The sequence below is a fragment of the Girardinichthys multiradiatus genome, chromosome 22 (genome assembly GCF_021462225.1).
Source record: "Girardinichthys multiradiatus isolate DD_20200921_A chromosome 22, DD_fGirMul_XY1, whole genome shotgun sequence".
NCBI lineage: Eukaryota > Metazoa > Chordata > Actinopteri > Cyprinodontiformes > Goodeidae > Girardinichthys > Girardinichthys multiradiatus.
This window is the reverse complement of record NC_061814.1, coordinates 38,847,323-38,870,446: the sequence shown is the minus strand read 5'-3', so window position 1 is coordinate 38,870,446 and position 23,124 is coordinate 38,847,323. Positions and strand designations below refer to the sequence as shown.

Genomic DNA, 23,124 nt, shown 5'->3' with positions numbered 1-23,124 from the left:
GCCACAAAGGAAGCCTTTATACCAGGATTTCACAGTTGTAATGTAAAACTGTTCTCCCCTGAATCGGACCAGCCACCCTGAATGGGAGTAGGAAAAAGAAACAAACTTCAACGGACAAAAGAGATTTTTTTTAAGCAAGGCAGAAAAAAAAAAAGTGTTGGTTTTATCATTTAATTCTCAAGGTTTTCCATCCAACAGAAAAGCCTAAGCTTCAGCATCACTGAAGCCAAAAAGCTGATTCTTAAAAATTAATTTCTAAAATGTTGAGGACAATTTTACTGAAAATACACATGAAGTTCAGATGTGTTTCCCATGTGATAATGTCTCTACCTATAGCCACATGTTCCACATATGATTATTCCAAAAAGCACAAGCACGGATAATAATAGTAAAATTTGTAATTTCCACATTTAAACATATTTTTCACATGCTACTGGACAATTTAATTTCCACATGTGAAACACATATGGGTAAACATTTCACATGTCGAATGTATTCTGAAGTTTTTCACATGTTACTGAAAAATGTTCACCTGCGGAAAAATGTTCCACTTGTGGAAGGTATTAGTCGAAATGTTTCGTCACATGCTATTACATGGTACAGTTGCCAAATGAGAAGCACAAGTGTTTACATCTAACTACACTACTACACAATTACTACACAATTTCTGGAAAACTTTCCAGTCAAATTTTAAATATGACTTCATAAAAAATGACACATACGCCATTTTGAATTAAATTCACTGTAAAAAGGTTATATTTCTTGAAACGGTATGGAAAATCTGGAATTTGATTAAAGAACTTCTAGATTTGAGAAAAACATCAAAAAAAAGTGTATGGAACAATAGCATTCTAATTGTGTAAAGTTTTTATCCATTCATCCATCCCTACATTGTCTGTCCTATCCATTTTTAAATATGATGAAAAATTGACTTATAATTATGGAAATGTATGGAATTTTGCCATGCAAAAATGTGCAGGAAGCGTTTTATTCCACACAGGGGATGCAGGGGGAAGATGGTGGGTACAGCATTTCATGCTTGCTCACTTTTTGGGAAGCCATCGTCTACAGATCCGGAGCAACGGAGTGAGAAAAAGCCTGTGGTTTTCAGAGGGAATGGGAGGAGCAGCACAAAGGCTGCTTGGCTTCTGTTAAGGGCAGTGAATAATGGCTCGGTCTTTTCACAGAGGCTGCTAACCTTTTGGCAGCCACCAGCGAACTCCATTCTCCTCCGCCGTTCTGGGAGGACAATGTGCCTGGGCAAGGCTTTGAATGAGGCGCTACCACCAACAGTGTTTCCATTCAACGCCTGGTTGGGAACCATCTTTTTGGCTATTGTCCTAACTCTGACTCCTACCCCCAGAAGGAAAGTAGGAAAAGGGACAGGGGGAATACCTAAAGCCAGCTCCCTCCCACCTTCTTCTTTCTCCTTGCTTGCTTTCTCTTTCTCTCTCTCTCTCTCACTTGAAGGTCTAATCTCTCACTCTGAGATGGGAGGGGATGGAGTACACACCATCACATGCTCTGCTGCTGGGTATCAAACTTCAGCCTGTACCTTATCTGTGTGTCTAGCCTAATAATACATCCTACAGCCCATTGAGAACACATCTGATAAACCTTTTCCTCAGTGGCCCTTTTAGCTGCTAAACAGTGTTTATCTCCCAAGTACTTCAAGACCTCTAAGGAATAATGCTGAGAAGGAAAGTCGTTTAGCGAGCCAGAGCACACTATTGAGTCACATCAAAAAAGCACTGCTCTCCACCCTGCACTGATGTGTGGGGAAAGCTAAGAGCTGCTAGAAATGCATCCTTTGCTTCTATTGCTTTTCTTCGAATGTGGAGATACAGAAACCAGGTTGCATCTCAGTTTTTACCTCACAAACTCTCATGACTCTTAGGGGGAAAAAAATAAATAAAAATCACATAAATTTCACATGTGAAAACATTTGATCCCATTAATGTGATGGATGGATGGAATGGATGGATGGATGGATGGATGGATGGATGGATGGATGGATGGATAACAGAAAAGACTTAATGATAAAGTAGGAAAATACAAATGCTTTTTCATGCTCTTGTCTTATTTGGGAACTTATCCAGACCTGGAAAACCCTTCAATCAAATACGTTTCTTCCCCAGACCGGGTGGGAACCCTGGGAATAGCAGAAGAAGACAGCCAGACATTCTGACTGTGCTCTGGAGTCAGGCTACCTCCTCCTTTATCCAGAACATCATGGAATTTCTGCCACAAAACTAAACATTAAGTTTTTTTCATATAGATGGATTTACTAGGGCACTAAAAAAGAAAACAGAAAAAGCATGACGTAAGCCATAAAAACATAAGGAAAATACTTCAAGGAGAGCAACAACAGAGGTCCTTTTAGAAACCTTATCATGTCAGGTGAATTACAATGTAATAAAAACTGCAAAAGCTGCTATATTCTGTAAACACTCCCACTTCACTGCCCATTAAAGGCATTTATTCATTAAATCAACAAAGAGGTACAGGCTGAATGTCACCTCAGAGAGATTAGAAGGCACCTCATAATACAGACACATCTGAAACTGGCTGGGAAACACGGTGATGTATTCCACCCATATATGCATGTACGTAGTTATTCAAAGCGGAGGTGGAGGGGAGCCGTGTCATGCATTCTTATAGCATTTGAATGGGAGGTCACCGTCTGGGAGCCTGGTACCGGGCTTTTATTCTGTGTTAGCACGGCCAGGTAGGGAGCAGGGGTGGCACTGTGCACTCCATCATCCCGCTCCGCTCCAAATGGAAATGCCATAAATCACATTAGCATGGACTAGGAGGGGATAGGATGGCCTGTTTGAATAGTGGTTGGTTCTACGCAGGCCATACTGAATACAGAAGTCATTACAACATTAACAATAGTAGTTAAATTCCCCGGTCAGCCGCAGTAAGATTGAACATGCCTCACTACCTTGGACTTCCTATTGGAGGAAAACAGGGGCAGCAGATAAGTAAATGAATGGGATTCACCACCAAGTACTTTAATAAAGTGTGTACAGTGCTGAGGCCTCATCACATCAAGTTCTCAAAGTGAAGGAGGGTCTTTAAACTAAGGAGCAAAACTGTACTTAGTCTTGATAGAGGCAGTCGTATTAGGAGTCATCATCTAGAGGCTATCAACTGTTAATTTCCTGCTAAATAAGCCGCTGTGAAGCAGATAATTATTAGGGAAGCTAGACATCCGTGTCAAAGTAATCTGGTTGGGGGGTTTCAGATGTGTCGCTATGGACTAAAGCATTCATGTATTTACAAGTACAGAATATCTAAGACATGTAAACACCAGTTATAAAATCAGGCATGTCTGAGGTAAAAAAAAATAGACATTTTAAAACTTTTTTCAGCTTTAACGTGAGACATATACTATATATTCCCTTCGGTCTTCTTTGGTAGTAGTTTATAAACAATTCACAGCTTGACTTGGAAATGTTTGCCCACTCTACCTTCCAAATCATCTGTCTGGTCATCTCATGCCCACAGCCATCTTCAGATGATCACACACACTTTCTGTCAGATCTAGTTGTAATAAACTCCTGGTGAAGTCACTTTTTTTGTAGAGATGCTTGGACTCACTTTAACTTTAACCAAACCTGAGGACTGGGTCAAGACTGACTGACAAGACTGGTATTTGGGGCTGTTCAGAATTTTATCCACTTTGACCTGAGTGGATAAGACCTCACCCCCATAAGAAGATAAGTAACCCCAGACCATGATGCTGCCTCTACTGTGACCTTAAGATTCCAGCTTGGTTTCATCAGATCATACCATATTCTGACACAGGGTTTTGGAAAAATTTAGCCAAGTCTGGGTGAAAGAAAAATGTTCTGTTTTGCAATCACAATCAACCTCCTTAGTCCATACATATGAGGAGGAGATTGTTGTCTTATGTAGAACAGAACCAGTAACTCCACAACTTTCAGGACCTAGTGTCGGCCTCTCGGACCAGTTTACAGTCAAGTTTTTTTATGCATTTTGGAGGAAATGTCAGTTTTTCTAACATAACCAGTGAAAGCGCCTGCATGTATGGTGCCCAGGGTGAGCCCCTCCTTCTGCCGTCTCCACCCTCCACTACAGCACAGTTTGTGAAACTTTTAATTCATCCAATTTCCTGGTTGAGCATAGCTAAAAGGCAGCCCTCAGACACTCTAACTAACTCCTCCTGGGAGGAGTTCGGTGGAGAAGGACTACCGGTTGGCCTCGAAGCGATTCTGGCAAACTGTCCGGCGCCTTAGGAGGGGGAAGCAGTGCTTAGCCAACACTGTTTATAGTGGGGGTGGGAGGCTGCTGACCTCGACTGAGGACATTATCAGGCGGTGGAAGGAGTACTTCGAGGATCTTCTCAATCCTGCCATCACGCATTCCCTGGTGGAAACAGAGGCTGGGGACTCGGGGTTGGACTCTTTCATCACCCAGGCTGAAGTCACCGAGGTGGTTAAAAAGCTCCGTGATGGCAAGGCTTCGGGGGTGGATGAGATCCGCCCTGAGTACCTCAAGTCTGGATGTTGCTGGGCTGTCATGGTTGACACGCCTCTTCAACATTGCGTGGCGGTCGGGGACAGTGCCTCTGGACTGGCAGACTGGGGTGGTGGTCCCCCTTCATAAGAAGAGGGACCGGAGGGTGTGTTCCAACTACAGGGGGATCACACTCCTCAACCTCCCTGGTAAGGCCTACGCCAGGGTATTGGAGAGGAGAGTCCGGCCGATAGTCGAACCTCGGCTTCAGGAGGAGCAGTGTGGTTTTCGTCCCGGCCGTGGAACACTGGACCAGCTCTATGCCCTCTACAGGGTGCTCGAGGGTTCATGGGAGTTTGCCCAACCGGTTCACGTGTTTTGTGGACCTGGAGAAGGCATTCGACTGTGTCCCTCATGATGCCCTGTGGGGGTTGCTCCAGGAGTATGGAATCAAGGGCTCTTTATTAGGGGCCATCCGGTCCCTGTACGAGCGGAGCAGGAGTTTGGTCCGCATTGCCGTCACTAAGTCGGACCTGTTCCCGGTGCATGTTGGACTCCGGCAGGGCTGCCCTTTGTCACCAGTCCTGTTCATAACTTTTATGGACAGGATTTCTAGATGCAGCCAAGGGCCAGAGGAGGTCTGGTTTGGGGACCAGTGGATTTTGTCTTTTCTTTTTGCAGATGACGTGGTCCTGCTGGCCCCCTCTAGCCAAGACCTACAGCATGCGCTGTGGCGGTTCGCAGCCGAGTGTGAAGCGGCTGGGATGAAGATCAGCTCCTCCAAGTCCGAGGCCATGGTTCTCGACCGGAAAAGGGTGGCTTGTCCTCTTCCGGTTGGAGGGGAGTTCCTGCCTCAAGTGGAGGAGTTTAAGTATCTCGGGGTCTTGTTCACGAGTGAGGGAAGAATGGAGCGGGAGATCGACAGACGGATTGGTGCGGCTGCCACAGTAATGGGGGCACTGTGCCGGTCCGTTGTGGTGAAGAGAGAGCTGAGCCAAAAAGCAAAACTCTCAATTTACCGGTCGGTCTACGTTCCTACCCTCACCGATGGCCATGAACTTTGGTTCATGACCGAAAGAAAGAGATCCTGGATACAAGCAGCTGAAATGAGCTTCCTCCGTAGGGTGGCCGGGCACTCCCTTAGAGATAGGGTGAGGAGCTCGGCCATCCAGGAGGAGCTCGGAGTAGAGCCGCTGCTCCTCCACATCGAGAGGAGCCAGATGAGGTGGCTCGGGCATCTATACCGAATGCCTCCTGGACGCCTTCCTCGGGAGGTGTTCCAGGCACGTCCCACCGGGAGGAGGCCCAGAGGACGACCCAGGACACGCTGGAGGGACTATGTCTCTCGGCTGGCCTGGGAACGCCTTGGGCTCCCCCCGGAGGAGCTGGAGGAGGTGTCTGGGGAGAGGGACGTCTGGGCGTCTCTGCTGAGTCTGCTGCCCCCGCGACCCGGTCCCGGATAAGCGGAAGACGACGAGTATGAGTACGAGTATATGGTGCCCCCTTCTAAAGCTACCCTGGGCAACTGTGTATTGGGCCCATATCGAAAACCACCATTGAATGTAACTGTTGTCCCATATTTTCTTTAAGTATTGATGACTATTTTGGAGTAAATATAATGTCATGGAGCTTTTAATAAGCTTCTCCTGACTGATACGTTTGTACAATCAGATCTTTTCGATCCTTTCTCACCTCTCTGCAAGTTATGGCTTTAGCTAAAAGATGCAGATCTGCAAATTATTTCAGGTTAACCAGAATATATACCTGACGGCCAGTGTAAACTGAAGACTGAATGCTGACATGGAATCAAGCAGGGGATCTGCAAATTGGCTTAAGAGCGTGCACAAAAAGGTGCAGCCACTTTTTATTTTTTTAGTTCACCTCTGCTTGTTTTTTACCTGAATTGTACTGGGTATACTCTATAATGCCACAAGTATTTGTTTGTCCACCTTTACATGTATATGAACTTTGATGACATCCTATTAATCTATAAGGTCCAGTTTGCTGACTGACCCATCGTTGCCAGCAACAGCAACTTTAACTATTCTGTAAACATCTTCCAAACCAAACTCACCAAACCTCATACACCTGCAGCCATGGAAGTGATTGGAACACCAGAATTTATTGATTCGGTGGTGGGACTCAGTACTTTTGGCAAAATAGTGTATGTCACCATAAAGGTGGAAATACTTTGGAAATGATTAGGCATGGTGTGATCATTTAATATCACAAAATAAAACTTTTTATTTTTATTTACTGAAATCCAACTGGATTAATCAAAACGTCCTCCGCTTCACCTCATTTTGATCCCAATTATAACATGAATGCAGGGACAATTTTGGGCTAAAGTTGGAGTTGTAGGGGTAAAACAAAATAAACGAAATATTCTATTACTGTATGTTTTTTTTATTACAAATACATTTTTGTTTGTACATGTCTGTATTTATAAATCATGCAGAACAACAATTAATCAGTTTTCTGAGAAGGTGCTTTCCTCTTGATTTAATGTAAGGACACAATGTTACATAAAGGAGGAATTTCCCTGTTTATGTCTGCTCAGCCATATCTGCTGCTAATAACCTGGACTGCAGCTAAGAGCCGGTCCGTTACCTGTGTAGAACAAATTCCAGGGCCTTCTGCCTGATCCCAGTGTATAAGGAAGGACTTTCCTGCCAGGCCACAACGTTGTTAGCATCATGGAAAAGGTGAATGTTGACCAGATCGAAGGCACTGTGGAGGGGCAAAGACTTTGTAAGGAAATGTCCTTGAAAACATCACGTTAAAACAATATAATTGTGTAAAAAGAAACTTTATGCACTTTTTCTAGCAAAGCTGTCGTCTTGCGCGATATTTTTAAAACCTGACTGGCTTTTTTAATCTTGTCCTGTTAAGGGAGACGACTCAATGTGCAGTGATGAACACGTTCCTGCTGATTTTATCAGTCTGGGTGTTTTGTCAGCGTGGTGGCTCAGCAGGGCGGCCCAGAGGAATTGATCTTATCTCACAAGTTTATTCTGCAGTGACATCCAGAACAAATGACAACATCCATGGCTTAGACAATGCGTGTCTATCCCATCCCAGATCTGATCTCCTATTCTCCAGCAGTCGCCCTCTCTCTGCCACTCCTGTCAAACGTCATGCTCCTATTAAATGCTTACCGTTTCAGCTCTTTAGTCCTCATGTCATCCCTCTATTAGATTATGATCCCCTTCTTCCACCCCTCAGCCCCCCACTCCTCTGTAAGCTTGGAGCAGCGTTTCTATTCATGCCGTGCAGGTTCAATTGCATCTAATGTTTTCTGTCATCTGTCATATGCAGCTGCTTGACTAAGGGGATTACATCTAATCAAATCCTGGCCTGCTACTGTGACACGTGGTCCACAGAGGGTACAGCTATGTGGGGAGCTCTCCAGGTCTACGCTACCGCTTGTGTGAGATGTCAGACATGACTGACACGGCTGGATCTCCGTCCCTAATCACACTGATAGAGTTGCAATGACTCAAGGTTGAACAGTGATGAGGTGGGTGGGACGTGTTGCTGTAGAGGCCTGTTAATAAAACTCACCAGTCACCCAGGGCCCATCGAGTTCTGATGAATCCCTTTCTGGACCACTTGCCCTGCAGAACAGAGAGACTCAGTTCAGCACGACAAAAGCAGAACCTGTTATCAGTCAAAGTTTGACAGAAAGATGTGTGGAAGCTATTATGTCGAGCAGGACATTTAATCTCAAATGGTATTCTGATAATGTTTCACTGAACCACCAAAAATTTGAAGAAAAAAGGCTTTTTGAGCAAATTCAGTTTAAGAGAAATTACGAATACTACATTAGGCCCAATAAAAATGGATTTTAATTACAGACACGTGGGCCTACTGTAAATGCTGTACTGTACAGTATATGAACTGAGAACCTGGTTGGGGCTTCTTTTGCATTAATTACACCATCACTGTGGCGTGGCATGGAGGTGATCAGCCTTTGGCTTCACTTATGTGTTAAGGTAAGCTCAGGTTGCTTTAGCATCCTTCAGGTCATCTGAATTGTTGGTTCCAGTGTTAAAACAAGTAATGCGACAGATGTAGCCATTGGCCTGGATAGACCTATGTGTGGTGGTTCCTGAAGCACTGAGTCCAGCCTCCGTCCACGCCTTGCGGATTTCCCCCAAACTGTTGAGTGGGCTTTGCTATTAATCCTGTTGCTTGTCCACCTTTTGCCGTCAGTTTTTCCTTCCACTCAACTTTCTTTAAATATGCTTGGATACAACACTGAACATCCAGCTACTTTTAGAAAATTTCTATTTTAAATACAATTTTGTTTTTTACTGTTCTTATGCAATATTTAATTTTTAAAATTCTGAGTTTTCACTGGCTGTAAGACACAATCATCAAAATTAACAAAAATAATCATTCTTCTAATTTATTGCATTCACTTGTGTAATTTTTTTATTTTATTTTTCCTTAAAAAATGCAAAAAATGACAATCATTTTAGCTAGGACCTGAGTAAAAAAACAAAAAAAGGAATATTACTTCTGGCCCGTGTAACAGAAAGAAAACGGACCACGTAGAGTTCAGAGGGGAGACCAACAGCGGTGTGATCCTGTTTCACCGATTTCACTGGGCTTGTCCTGGGGAGATTTGATCAAACCAGCAGCTTCTTTCTCCAACAGCACATGATCAAACAGCGCATGATGCACCGTGAAGCTGGTTATTAGATGAGGGACAAATTGATGTTGTGAGTCTTCTCATTCGGAATAAGATAAGTAAGTCTATTTCCCGCAACCTCTTTCTTTCTTTTCCAGTCGATCTCTCTCCCCCTCTCTCTCTCTGGGAGTTAACTGCGGTGATAAATAAACTAATTATGGGCCAGGTCGCATAATTACAAATTGACTAATTTTATTTAAAAAACCCAGATGCAAATTAAAGGGCTAAGAGGTATTTGATTGCGCCTCGCATCCTTCAATCTGCATTAGTACAAGATTAACTGTATCAAATTGAATTACATTAGCATACTTGAATTAATCCATACTGCCTCGGCAGGATGTATGGGCCCAATTATAACTCGCTCGTCCAATGTTGTGATTTTGAAAAGAGCAAATGGAATTAAATATGAGTTTCACCCTGCTGGAAAAACAGACTGACCTTACACACTCTGGAAGTGATTAAAAAAAGAAACAAGCACAATAAAGGCTGAGTAACTGCAGACATAATGGGCTACATGTTCTCAGAACAATATAATTACTTTACAGCAGGACAAATCCTTTGGTTTGTAAAGTTGTGGAAGGAAAGTCTTAAGCATATGAGAGGATGAGGAGGTGGAAGATGAAGGTCAGGGATGGTGGTGGGGGATTTTGGGGGGCGGTGGATTTGCTCAGTACCCGTACAAGATCTGACTGCGGCTAGAGACGATTAATCTCGATTTAATTTAAAGAGCCATTAACTACGATCACAGCATTAAAATCCATCACTTTCCTGACACCTGGCCCCAGATTACCCCATTTCCTGCACATATGACTGATTGACCTCATGGTCCTCACAAACACATGTGTGCGCACACACACACACACAAACGACACAAGCGGGGTAAACACACACACAGTCATACATTTGTCCCGCACTTTAAAACATAAAGGCAGCCTTCAGTCATTTATCTGCTCCAATGAAACCGGTTTTATTTTGGGACAGGAGTGTAGTTTGGGTCATTATCTCAAACATTCAGCCAGATCCCCTAAAGACAAGGGTCCCACTCTTTCAGCTGACAGGAGGACATCATGATTAGGTTGCTTCAGCTGATATTTGAAGACAGTACATGGGCATAAATGACCAAAATTGCATATTCAGTCAGAATTGAAGAGTTCATCCAGTTAAAGAATAAACAGACGAACAGACATGCTGGGTCCACATAATAAAGTCATCAGTGGCTGTGGGGGTGGAGTTTGAAGAGTGGATGCGAGGGGCAGCAGGAAGGCCACGAGGCTCAGGGTGACATTGGCTCAGCTTACACAGGTCAGTGATGGCGTCTCCGCCCGCGACAGTGATAAACGGCGGCTGCAGAACGGGTCACGTCCATGGATGTTGGGGCGGACCACAGCTGACCATAAAGCATGAACCCACACAGAGGGTAAAAGATGAAAGAAAAATGAAGACGTACTCAAGAAAATAAGGAGCGGAATGCTGTTGGGTTTGCTTTAAAGACCTCTGTACTGTCATGACGAAAAGAAAGCACACCCTCTTTCAGTTCTTAAAATCTAATCTAAACTGTACAGAAACACAGATTCAACACAATCATTATGTAAAAGTGAAGCCAAAATAAGAAAAAACTGTAAAAAAAAAAATAAGTACACCCTCTGCTGCTTCTATAGCACTTAGGGATAGCAGAAGCAATTATATGCATTATTAATTGACCATAAAAAATGTTAACACCTCTGTAAAAGCAGGCTCAATGCCAAGCTGGAACGGCATCAGTACTGACCTCAGGGGGCAAACTGTTGCTGTCCATTGATCTGGGAAGGGTTATCAGGCTGTCATTGCACTTTCATGAAGACTATTCACAAATGAACAACAGCTAAGAAGTTGCATTGATGATAATGCAACTTCACTAAACAAAGTCATCTCAGACTCTGCCGGCCTCAGCTAACAAATGAAAGGTTTGAGGTTTATTAGAAGGCAGTTAGAAAATGACTCGCTTTAATCACTTGTTGGAAAGAGTCGAAGGGAAAGGCCTCTTCCCATGAAAAAGATACAGCAGCACCACTTATATTTGCAAAGTTGCATCTGCTTAAACCGCAAGGCTTCTGGAACGATTTTAGAGTCAAATGTGGGTTGGTCCAGCTGAAGCTTGGCTACAACAGAAGGTCTAAAAAAGAAAACAATCAAGGTTTTGCTTCGGCCCAGTCCAAGTCCAGACCTAGATCTAATAGAAATGCTGTGGGGGGACATTAAAAGAGCTGTGAAGAAACAAATGTCTGCAAACCTCTATGAACTGAAGCAATGTTGTAAAGACAGAAGTACTGAAAGTTATGGCTGCTAAAGGTTGTTCTGCAAGCCGTTGATTGATGGGGTGTACTTACTTTTTCACACACAGCTTGTGTTTTTATACACTTACGTTTAGATTTACATACTTTTAGCCCTTAGAGAAGACCAGCTCTGTGTTAGTGTGTCCTGTTTTAAAACCACAGACTTAATTTTAGTACCATGACTGAAAAACTATACAACTGTGACTATAGAAAAAATTCAAAGGTCACGATATACCGTCAGAGCTCATAGCCTCACAACACCCTCCTAGGACTATTTCCTGGTCCATCTCCTTTGATTCTTTGGCCTTTTGTATAATCCAGCTGAAAGCCTGACCCCCATAAATAACATTATGGCAGGATGATGTTCAGGAGGTGCTTTAGTGGTGCTGTAAGAGTACAGGACAGAAAAGCACAGTGAGTGATAAGTAATGCACACAAACACTGATTGATTTGAGCCCCAGTAGACGGTCACATCTATCCTTATTCCATCATCCTGCAAGGGGGCCCACTAAATAACACAAGGGCCTCTCGCAGGGTTTACAGCCGGAAAGTGACTCCTGCAGCAGAGTTTACTTGCGTTCTATTTGCGAATATGAGCACAGCAGGCCTTCATCTCAACATTAGCCCCTCATTTGAGAGCTCCTTGCCGTCTCATGGATCACGCCTGTCACGGAGGACGGCATCCGTGTCACAGGTGTCTTGTCTGGTGATAAACACGGGGAGCGTTTTACACGCAACGCCGCTTTAAATGACTTCATCTCCTTAGCGGACACATGAATCACACGAGGCGTTAAATTGGTGAAGGGGAAAAAAACACGAAGGAAGTTAACTTCCATCGAGGTCTGAACTTTAAAGTAATCAGAGTGGTGAAACAGAAGCTTACTTCGGGGGGGCACTAAAAGGGTATGAAAAGTTGGTGCTTTTATGGACGTGCTGATGGTGCCAAACAACAAACTCATATAGATGTTGATCTACAGCCTGTCTGTTCATTTCTTCCTTTCTCTCACTTATTTTTTTTCCCTCCACGCTTGTGTAAAACAATCAATACCAAGGGCACATTAAGGTCCGGGTCGTATACTTTATTTATATTAGGCAATGACAAATCCTTGTGATGCAATGGCTTTTGGACGCACGTAGCGCCATAGAGCCAAAGGAATAAATACATGAATTCCCACTGGGAAGGTGGAGAGACTGACAGAACGGAAAACGACAAGCCGCCAAAATCCATCACAGCGCCCTATCAAAAGAAATGTGGCCCACTATTTTGGCCACTTCTTCCTTCTTCAGCATTTCAATAAATGTTCTCGCTTCTCTCTCTCCTGCCGACTTGCTATAACTCACAGGCAGGTTATGGAAAACAAGTGATGGTTAGCATATGGAGTGCTTGACGCGTGAATCAGAGTCAAACTACAAGAAATCAGCCCAATGTTTTCCAATTTTTACAACCCAATCCAGTTTGTTTTCCTAATCAAACTCAATTTACCATAAACACCTTAATGGTTCATTAGCTGCATGGTGTTTATTGGTTATTAGATTCTCAGAGTATGATTAAAAATTCTTCTTCATGGTATTTAAATAAACAGTGACAGACAAAAACATTTTCTAACCAATGTAAGAAACTGTTGCAGTGCAGCATGGCTGGAGTTTTCTATCACTGTTGAGATGCACCAAGCTCTTCCTCCTCCCCAACCTGTTGCTGCGCACTGCCGGTTAGCTAGCTGAAAATTCAGCTGTTTAGAAATATTTCTGGTCTTGCTTGTTATAATTGTGTTACTCTACATGGAGCAGAGAGCTACAGGAAAGTTTACTTGAGAGCACATTTAAAAATGTGGTCATGTTTTTTCAAACCCTTTGCCTAAGAGTTTGAATCAAAATGAGAATGAATATATGGTGGAAGTATTTCCTGTCTCACAAGCCTCTATCCAATCGCTGTTAGCAAGTGGCTTGGCGTGCTGAAGTAACCTTTTTAACCTAAGTGATTATTATAAGCCCCAGATTTGAAGGTTTGTGTGAAGGTTGGCATCTGCTTTAGAGCTGTTACTTGCAACGATCTAAAGGGCCATTTTACATGTTTTATTTAGACAGAGCTGTATTTAATTCTCTCTGGTGTAAAACACCTAAATTTCAATACTTAAGACTAATCAAATATGAACTGAATAATTTTACTCTACACAGAGGTTCCTTAAAACCCAGGTTGAGATTCATGAAACCTTTACTGTACTTGTGGAAAGACAAAATGGAGTAATTCAATGCTTATTTTGGCTGAAGGAACACTTTAGAATTAGGCAGGCATAAATCTTTATTAAATACACTTCTCTTTCTGCACTTTTTTCTGTCAAATTAATGCCAAATAAAGGCCACTGGTGCCAGTGAATCTACAAAAAATAACAACAAAGGTTTTAATTTGTAAATTCTTTAGTATATTAATGGAAACAACAGGAATTACGTTTTTTTAGCTGTTCCTAAAATATTGCTGAAATCTCACCTTGTCTCATTTTCATAAAGATAATACCGTGTGTGGCCTCGCCTTGAGAGCTGAATGTATCCTCACCTCATTATATGTGATACAGATATCAATTAAAAGGCTTTGGTTTTGTTTTGAGCAGTAGGAGTAATTGTTGCTTTTCTGTTTCAAAGTAAAGCAATTAATTGTATTATATAAAACATTTTTGTTTGAAAATTGGTTGAAAAAAAAGCGACACTGTGAAGCTGGGAAACCTTCCCTCAAGGTTATCATACCAACTCATGTTCTCTATAAAACACAATTTATGATGTTTTACCTCTTTATTCTATGGGTAAGAATATAAAAAAGAAAGATAGACATTAGAATGTGACTCACTGCATCACTAAAGGGCTGTTTCGCTATTTTTAAGGAATCTGGCAATTCTGTTCTGTAGTTTGAAACCTATAACAGTCATAGTGATCAAATCTGAGCCAAATTAGTTCTATGTTGTCCAGAGATTCTTGCAAACGCTGCTTCTTATGTACGAAAACTAGAATCCTGTCGTCTAAAGCATTGTTACACACCTTGTGGCGCTCTACTGTACAGGTAAGACATGAACACATGTCCACCTGAGTTGTCAGCCTATAACCTTCTTCAGATGAACCACCTAAGGGACTCTGAATGCAGAAATTACCTCTTCAGACAGTTTGATGATTTAGCATTTCTCACAAAAGTTGCATCTTGAGCTGCATGAGACCCAAAACTAAAGGATTGGCTCTGTTTCGGAGTCCATATGGCGTCCCCACCGATCCAAGAGCCCCCCACCCCTCCACTGGAGTAATAGGATTCCTCAAAGCTGCAGATGGATGGCAAATCTAGGCAGTTTCATCTACTAAAAGAGGGCATAAATCACGGGTGGAGGAAGCGGGGACGAGGCAGGGGTTATCACCAGTCTGCCTCCCTCATGAGAGCTTTGCATTAAAGCATTAGTGAAATTAATTCATCTTTCATAAGAGGTTTGAGCAGTATCTGTGATCTATGATAACAACCAATTTCTCACTACAGAGGGGTCGCAGGAGGAGGGACTGAGGGTGGGAGGCAGGAGGGGGAAAAAATACTCTGCGACCCTGATAGACTACACAAATCTGCTCTTTTTAAATGGGCTAACATTATGTGGAGTGGTGCTCTCTGGAGCATCATCCCAGATTCATACCCTAGCTGAGGAGAAGGCATCTATCACGGGCCAAAACTTCTCATCCGCTCGACCCACACACACGCCTCCGTTCTCACTCTATGACTCCCCTCATCCTTCTCACGTTGTTTTCGTGGCCTTCTCTGCTCTCCACCATTTAATGCAGAACAACGATTCGCTGCAGTCGTCTTTAATGTTTTTCCTCCATGTTTTTAGATCATCTGTGGAACAGGAGAGTGGGCAACCTGAAGCTGCTTTTGTGGATCTCTAGAGTGGGAAAGGATACACAATGAGATGGTGGGTGTGTGTGTGTTTATTTTGGGGTCCTGAAGTGTGTGAAAGAGACGGAAATTGAGGGGAAGTGTGTGAAGGGGCCGTATCCATCTGTTTTGCATATATTCGCAGAGGTGGCCGTTGGAGCATGGTTGACAGATGAGCGGGGAGTGCAGGGATGACACGTGGGCAGTCGTGCTCTTTATTACTATATCAGCACTGCGGCGCTCGGCTCGCCGTCTGACGGCTCCGAAAGCCGAAAACCGAACACAGTGGAGCGAGCAGGGAACTGCAGGAGCGGGGGAAACAACGGGGACCTTCGCTTTCATGATTTTTACCTTTAGGTGTGATTCATCTTCAGACCAAGCATGCATCTGCAGAGTTTCCCTGGTGCACAAACATCATTAAGAATTTTTTTATGTTAAATAAAGGAAAGATGCAAAAAATTATGGGATTGAAGAAACAATTAAGGAAAAATTGTGCTTTTTAGATGTTTAAAATCATACATCATATACTTATGTGTACTGAAGTGTTCAGTCTGAAGCTTTATTGAAGCAGGAAAGTCTGCAATGTGTGTCAAAATGCATTAATCCTTGTTTTAGTAGAAGGCTTCAGCTTCAGCTCATCACTGAACGTTATTTCCCAAAACCCACCTCCGGAAAGTAGTCCTGTGGAAACTTCTCCTTCTCCACCATGGGTGAGCCACCTAGTGTCACTGCGCAGATTTCCTTCCCACTCACCTTCCGAAATTCTTGAGCTGGAGAGGAGGAGAGAGGAAGAAAGACAGACAAGGACAGAAGGAGGAAGAGTGGAGTGAAGTGGAGGATAAAAAGAGAGAAATGTCACAAAAACAGATTGGTTAATATTTGGAGACTCCATGATGGAGTCTGAATCTTCTAACTGCTGATGCTGCTGAAGTGGCAACTGCACCACCTGCTGGTCAGACTGAAGGATGTCAGGTAGAGAATTAAAGTAAGAACCAGACAGAAATTCAGCTCTAGTTTCAGAATCTATTCGTTAGGACAAATCCATCCTATAGTTAAATGGTACTTTTTAAATAAGTTTTCTTTTCACATATCATGAGACATAACATGTAAAATGAAAAACATAAAAGAGTGTAAAAACCTGGTTGCATAAGTGAGCAAATCCTGAAACCACCTTTTGATTCAATTTCAGCATTCAGTCAGAGCTCAGACCTGCCACAAATCACAGTTAATCTAATTAACCTGAAATAAAGTTCAGCTGTTGTAACATGATCTTCCAGACATTCAATCATGTTTTCCTTTAGTTAAAGCAGCAACGTAAATCTCTCTTTCTCTATATATAGATATAGATATATATATATCTATATATAAATATAGATATATATAAACCCCATGGACACTGAAAACACTCATCAGAAAGGGAAGAAAACATTAGGGGTGATGGGATAAAATCTATTTTTTGATGCATCATAACACGGACACAAATGATTCTGAATCAAATAACATCAAAACTTGATTCTCTCCATGTTAATTTATGACCTAATTTTGAAGAACACAAGAATCTTAGGTCACGAGATCTTAGACTCAGGGGTCATGCTAGGTCAATGTTTTAATTTTACTCACATTGTAACCCTCTGAATCAGAATTTAACTGAATCGTGAAGAGCCTAGAAAGCATTGGACAACAATTACATTCTAAAAACTGGATATGTTTCCAAACCTTAGTCACCTAGGAAGAAAGCTGCAAAATGTCCAGGCCAGGGTAGGAGAATGGTTTATGGTCTGAAAAAACCTAACTAGAACTTTAAAGGTCAGATTTCCAAAAGGTAAGTTAGGCACAAAAACAACTCTGAGCAAGAACACTATACCTACAGTGAAACACAGTGGTGGCACCACCATGCTTTGGGATTCTATTTCTTTAGATGGAACTGGGATTGTATAAAGGTGGATGAAATTATGATCAGTTTCAGGAGCCTTCGGTGTTCTGCAAGGAAGCTAAAGATAATGAATGATCACATTTTTCAGCAACACAGTGATGTCAAGCATACATCCAAACCAACAAAAGAATGACTTCACCAGGAGACAATTAAGATTTTTAGGATGGTCTAGCTAGTGTTCAGAAATAGGTCTGAGGGTAAATCTGTGGAGTCATCTCAAGGGGGTTCTGGACAAGAGATGTCCTCACAATCTAACCAATTTGAACTATTTTAGCCAGTAGAGTAGACAAGTATTACCAAGTCAAGATGTGGGATGCTGACAGACAACTATCAACGATCACTGATTCAAAAAGTGCTTCAATAAGGTATTAGTTCAACAATGCGCACTTATGCAACCAGCTGAGTGTACTGTTGGTTTTCGTTGAACTGTGGACATACACTAGGTCGTCTAAAAGGAGGAAACAGTTTTAAAAGTGTTCACACCTGTTATTTTAACAGGTATAGATGTGGGTAACTTAGACTCACTGCAGCAGCTTACAGGACAGCAAGAAGCAAACAACCATCCAATAAAATCTATCAAAATATGCAATTTCAGATTCAGGCCAACTTCTTCTGTCAGGAGATGTGTGTGTTGATGAAGAGTGGTCGTCTCCGCTTTTGACCCCCCTCCCCACTGTCGCCCTGTCCTTCACTGGTGCTAATACTGATTTGGTGTGTAATAGGAAGCGAGGCGCCTCCACATCTATATCCTTCTTTTAATTAGCACGGTCGCCAGACCCTGGAGCCCTCTGACACCACAGACTGATGAGACTGCTGTAACTGTCCAATAACTTGCAGCACACCATTACCGGCAGCCCCGAAATTGTATGAATTAAATCCTAATATTAATAAGCATTACCATTCAGTCCTGCTGCCTTCATATTATCTCCAGAGCCAATCTTAGCTCTCTGGTTTTGATGGAAGCAAGAATAGCCTGTAAATGGGATCGGTGTGAGGATTCATTTCTAGGGATTGGTGATGTATCCATGCTGTGTGTCAGGGGGAAAAGTCTCACCATTGAAATCAAACTGATGGATGTTTTTCAAAGACTTGTGGATAAAGTAGAAACTTCCAAGAGCCTGCAGGGAGAGAGAAGAGGAGACCTTGTTAGATTGTGGATATTTGCAGTGAACAAATTTAACTATTGCCAGAACCCTTAAAATAAATACAAACCATTAATTTGTGGCAAATCTTTAAACAGTGATCAGAATTTAAATACGGAACCTCTAAAAACCAGAGGGAGGGAGGAAGGAAGGATGGATGGATGTCCATCAATGGACAGTTGGGACGACATCAGCAATGACTTTTGCTCTCCATAAATCAGATAAATTAACCTAAGTGAAAAAAATTTAAAACAGCTGCTGCCCCTCATGGTTAATTTACCTCAACTTCAGATGGAGTAATGCTCGGAGAAATTACACAAATCTACATGTTTGCACCTTAAAAACCATCTCTCAAAACCTTGAGGCAGTCTCTCTAAACAATTGACTTTACAAGGTTGATAATGTAGCCTGAAAGATGAACTCCTCTAGAAAGTCTCCAGAAACACTACACACCATCCGCTACACAACAACAGGTGCACCGTCCTCTCAGTACAGTACTCTTCGCCCCTTTTCTGGACTCCTCAAACGCAACAATTTACCCTTTCAAAGAACACATTCAGATGGACTTTTCAATGAGCAGAGATCGACTTCAATAGGCTTAAAATCTTAATTTTCCCTGCAAACAATCAGAAAACTTTCCCAGTCGCTGGACAAGCCAATCAAAGTGTGTGGGAAGAAGTAGGAGAGCTGCAATGGGGGGATTTGATGCGGTTCACACTCCACTACACTGCTTTCTGTTGGCCTCTTTACATTTAGGTCAAATGGAGGCTAAGCTCAAGCTCAATCCCCTGTGTCTTTGAGATAACGGACCTTTTGCTCAGAATAAGTCTCTGTTCCCTCCGCAAACACTGAGAAAAAGGCTGATAAGTCAGTTTTAGTGGAAAAAGCTGATCCAACAAAATAAAAACAAACAAAAAGAAAACATAAAATTCAAAAATATTAGATGCGGAAATCCCAGGCGCATTAACGACTGTCACATTGCGTCAATATTATTCATATCCATAAAACCTTTCCACATTTTGTCACGTTACAACCACAATCATCAATGCATTTTACTGGGATTTCATGTGATCAATTAAAACAAAGGATCACATTCAACCCCCTTCACTCAGGTAAAATCAACTAACAACAATTGCCTTCAGAAGTTACTCGTTTGGTTGAAAGAGTTCACCTGTGTGTAATTTACTCTCACTATAAATCTAGATGTTCTGTGAAGTCCTCAGAGTCTGGTAACAGAACATTAGTGAACAAACAGCATCATGAAGACCAAGGAACACAGCAGAAAGGTCAGGGAGGAAGTTGGGGAAAATATTACGGCATAGTTAGGTTATAAAATAATATCTCACAGATCTCCGTTCAGTTCATCATCCAAAAGAAAAGAAAACATATGACACAACCGCAAACCTACTAAAACATAGCTGTCCACCTAACCTAACAGGCCAGGGGAGGAGAGCATTGATCAGGGAAGCAGCCAAGAGGCCCATGGGAACTCTGGGGGAGCTGCAGAGATTCACTGCTCAGGGGGGAGAATCTGTTTAAATGATAACCATCCGTTATCAGAAAGTCATAAGACATCCTGGTTTCAGTTTGCCACAAGCCCAGTAGGGAACACAGCAAACACATGGAAGAAGGGGCTCTGGGCAGATGAGAAGAAGCAAATAATTTGAGTCCTACAGGCAAAATGCTGTTTGTGACAGAAAATCAACACTGTGTCTAACTCTGGACACACCATTCCCATGGTGAAACATGAAGGTGGCAGCATTATGCTGTGGGTTTGCTTTTGTTCAGTAGGGACAAGGATGGACAAGGTGGACAGCGATCATTTCAGATCAATCCTGGAAGATAACTTGGAAGAATGGTCTAGCTCAAGGCATAATCATGTGTTAGAATGGTCCAGTCAAAGTCCAGATCTAAATCCAACTGAGAATCTGTGGTAAGACTTCAAAACTGATGTTCAAAGATGCTCTCCATCCATTCTGACTGAGCTTAATGTATCTGACGAAGAAGAATGGGACAAAATGTCGGTCTCTCGATGTGAAAAGCTGGTAGAGACTTGCAGCAGTAAATGCAGCAAAATGTGGTTCTACAGAAAATCATGTGCTATTTTTCTTTTATTTCACAATTATGCACTACTCTGAGGACTACTGCATGAAATCCTTAGGAATTTGTGAGGTATGAATACTTTTGTAAAGCACACTCCATGACGAGTGGAGGTGAGTGGAAGATGTTGATTGAAAAGAGGAGGTGTCATTAGGAGGAAAAACACGAGGGATGAGGCAGGATTTTATCTTTTCTCATCTTTTCCTACACAGAGGACAGTGTTCGGGCCAGGCCTCTGCATTATTTATGAGCGACGGCGCATCTTGAGATTAAACATTTGCTGATTTGTCAAAAGCACAAACACCAGGTCCTGCCCATCTCCTTGACACTTAAGTTCAGCTGACAGAAAACACCGTCGTGCATTTAATTGATGAGAACTGCAGCTGGTGACCCGAACCTCCGCCACGCTGTACTCCTCCCCTTCGCCTTCGTCATTCCTTCTTCCCAGCTCTGATGGAGGAAGGCAGGACTCAAGGTCAAAACTTCACACAGAGAGAAAACAGATTCCAGGGAGGGGGACACTGCGCTTTATTTGGGCTCGCTTCTCCTTATGTTGTCTTTCACCTTAAAGGTGCCAACGCCAGACTAGGAGATGAATAGGAAAACAAAAAGGGATGGGAGAACCATGCCATTTGTCAACATGGTGTCATTGTGCTAAGTGATGTTGTTTACGTGAGACTAGCTAGTGAAGCACAAATAAAGAGAACAAATTAAACTGCAGTCTGCTATTTATCTGACAGGTCAAAGTTTGGTTGATCGACGAAAAATGGATGGACTTTACATGTATGAGACTCTCGAGGTTTTATAACCTAGAAAGGAAATACCACAGTACCACGACAAAAAAATTCAAAACGAAAATGTATAACATAATCTAATTTCTTCAGGCAGGAAAGCTACATTTTTATCCCACTTCTGCAAAAAAACAGTATTACAGTTAGACCAATTTTTTAACCTTACTGTTTATTTTAACACACTTAAGAAAACAATATAAAATAAGCCTGATCGAGTTTAGTAGTAGTGTTCAAGTAATACTACTCAATGTGCAGAACATTATTTTAATTTGGCATTCAGCCTGCCAATTTTCCCAAACTGTATAAGTAGCATTTTATTATTGTCCCCATAGGAACATTCGCCTTGCAACCAGGCAAAAAACATAAAACCATAATTACTGCACAAGAGTAGTCAAAGTAAAGAAATCTCCAGAGAAAACCTTAGTAAAAATACCAATTAAAACCATCAAACTAATAGCAACACTGCAATCAAACCTGAGCACATTTTAAATTCATCTGAATCATGACTTGAGCAATAAAAGAGTTTTCCATCTGTTGGTCCTTGCTTATTCTTATCTATTTATTTATTTTATTCTTCTTGTTGCTTTTAAATTAGCTGTTGCCTCTTTAAAATGTTTTGATATGATGTACAAGAAATCTGTATTTAAATTTGATATATAAATAAACGCTCTTGCTTCTTTCAGGAAGCTGGCTAGCAGTGCACAGCAACAGGTGGGGGAGGAGTAGCACTGCATCAATTATTGCTACATAGAGCAAGAGTTAACTCGGGTGAGTTTTATTTGAACCTTGGTAGAACCGGCTACTGGTAACCAACTTATATCTACATGCTTTGAATAAAGGTTTGTCTCAATTTAATATGTCTTTCTGCCTTAATGTCAACAAAAGCCAGGCATAAATTATAACAAAAGGAAAACCTAACAAGGCATTTTTTATACTTTTTATACTAAATACATCTTTCAGATTGAAACCATTGCCATCTAGTTTTCAGTGGAAGGTGGCTCTTCTGCAGGAGATCAAGATTAGATGACTATAAACAAAATTAATATGACACCATCTAAATCAATTATCAAACAAATGATAAACAACCGTGCCTAAGTGGCTACCCGTGTAATCGCAAAAATCTACTTAACCCCAACCCTAATAAATATTCATTTGACGCCGGGGTTCTGAACCCAGTAGCCACTGCACTCCTTCCTCCTCCTCCTCCTCTTTCCTGCACTCTTCATGAAGGAGCCATTATATTAGCAGGGCGCAATTAATCCATTTGTCTCCTTACATGACAGGCTCAAAATATTCATTAGGGCCGGACGGCGCTGACAGGCCGGGCTTATCTTTTACCGGTGGCTTTACAATGGCCTGTGTCAAACGTATGTTTGTCACGTCCCTCTTTATTGATTAGCTGCCAGATTCACTTGAAATAATTAAAAGATTATTCTACATATTTATAAACCTCACCGCCAAGGAGCCTACTTAATTTTCCATTAGTAAAATGCAGTCTATTAAGTGCACGGTGAGGGCCGCGGGGGGGAGGAGGTGATGGGAAATGAGTAATCACTATAATTGTAGACAGAAAGACAATAACCGCGCCATAAAAGCTGGGATTTTATGACCTGTTCTGGCAATACTATCTCTTATCACAAGTCATGTTGGTTACGGCACTCACAGATAAGGACACACTGACACAAGGCTGGCTCTGTGCACACTCTCTGCACGAGTGTGTGTGTGTGTGTGTGTGTGTGTCTGGCATTTCCAAAACCCCAGTAGATGTGA

General features: G+C 42.1%; 1 protein-coding gene across 2 annotated transcripts in view; it reads right to left on the bottom strand.

The window, feature by feature from the left end:
* The window catches only part of LOC124858855 (inositol polyphosphate-5-phosphatase A-like), a 188,744-nt gene that overhangs the window by 63,802 nt on the left and 101,818 nt on the right, over positions 1-23,124 (bottom strand). For both annotated transcript variants that reach the window (XM_047351131.1, XM_047351130.1), the window contains exons 5-8: positions 18,376-18,439; positions 16,055-16,158; positions 8,050-8,102; positions 7,096-7,215 (exon numbers count right to left, since the gene is read on the bottom strand). In XM_047351131.1, coding sequence (XP_047207087.1) covers positions 7,096-7,215; positions 8,050-8,102; positions 16,055-16,158; positions 18,376-18,439 — 341 coding nt within the window. The remainder of the gene's footprint in view (positions 1-7,095; positions 7,216-8,049; positions 8,103-16,054; positions 16,159-18,375; positions 18,440-23,124) is intronic.